General features: G+C 36.2%; 1 protein-coding gene across 1 annotated transcript in view; it reads left to right on the top strand.

The window, feature by feature from the left end:
- Nucleotides 1–1,136, top strand: part of LOC128247371 (cartilage matrix protein-like) — a gene marked incomplete at its 3' end in the record, with an annotated part of 10,002 nt that overhangs the window by 3,989 nt on the left and 4,877 nt on the right. The window contains exon 4 of the mRNA XM_052966741.1: nucleotides 424–534. Coding sequence (XP_052822701.1) covers nucleotides 424–534 — 111 coding nt within the window. The remainder of the gene's footprint in view (nucleotides 1–423; nucleotides 535–1,136) is intronic.

The following is a 1,136-nucleotide window of genomic DNA, read 5'->3' as shown; positions in this document are numbered from 1 at the left end:
TGAAAATCCTACACGACTAGGTGAAAAGCGCTTTATTTAATATGTGACATTAATAAAAATCTGTAAATGTACAAACATCCAGATTTCTGAGTACCTTAATTTTTTTCTATATATATAGATGGCTGAAAATGGCGATGGCTGAAAATAAAAGTGTCTTTAGTGGCACTCCAATGATTGGCTACATCATTTAAGGCATCTTGATGATGGTGATGATGATGATGATGATGATGATGATGATGATGATGATGATGATGATGATGATGATGATGATGATGAAATCAATTTTTCTTGCTACAATTGAGGGAGAATAGGAGAGAAAATAATTAGAGAAGTAAAGAGAAATTTTAAAACGAATTCTTCTATATTCCGTTGTAAATAAAGATGTGATTGTGAAATACAGCTTCTATTTCTTTTATACACTAGTCAACCCATGCTATACGAAACCATGTAAGAACGGCGGCGAATGTATCAGGAAAGGACATACATTTACTTGTAACTGCCGACCTGGTTACACTGGAAGAGACTGTAACATACGTAAGTATAACATTAAAAGTCCCCATAATTTATAGGCATAGTTTTGCCATAGATTTTGTTTTACAAGTATATTTAAAGCTAACGTAGGTTGTTCATGTTTACATATTGAGAAAGGCGCGATTGGTTGACTGGCTTGGTTAGGACCTTAGGAGAAAGTTTGCATGTTATTCCACAAAATTCCCCCTCTTTCTCTCTTTCTCTCTTTCTATCCCTCTCTCTCTCTCTTTCTCTCTCTCTCTCTCTTTCTATTTCTCTCTCTCTCTCTCTATCCACACACACACACACACACATTAACTGAGTATCCCGTCGTTGCCGAGTAATATTCACAGTAGAGTGCCTTGGTGGACTTTCGGAATAGTACATCCTAACAGGCTGGATATTCTCCATTGTGACGGGGGACTTTGCTATTTTCCCCCACACCCTGATTAGACAGCCCTTAAAATAGATCCTCTTAGGATATTCCTTGGGATTAGGGGAGTTTCTGGTTTGAGTATTGTTGTCCTTGAATCATACCATTATTTTCTGCCTATGAAAAGGATGAAAACGAGGGTCATGTAAAATTATGAAAAATTATGCAAAATTATGAACAGTATATTCATTTT

The sequence above is a fragment of the Octopus bimaculoides genome, chromosome 3 (genome assembly GCF_001194135.2).
Source record: "Octopus bimaculoides isolate UCB-OBI-ISO-001 chromosome 3, ASM119413v2, whole genome shotgun sequence".
NCBI classification, from domain to species: domain Eukaryota; kingdom Metazoa; phylum Mollusca; class Cephalopoda; order Octopoda; family Octopodidae; genus Octopus; species Octopus bimaculoides.
The sequence above is the reverse complement of the archived record's forward strand: the minus strand, read 5'-3'. Positions and strand labels throughout refer to the sequence as shown.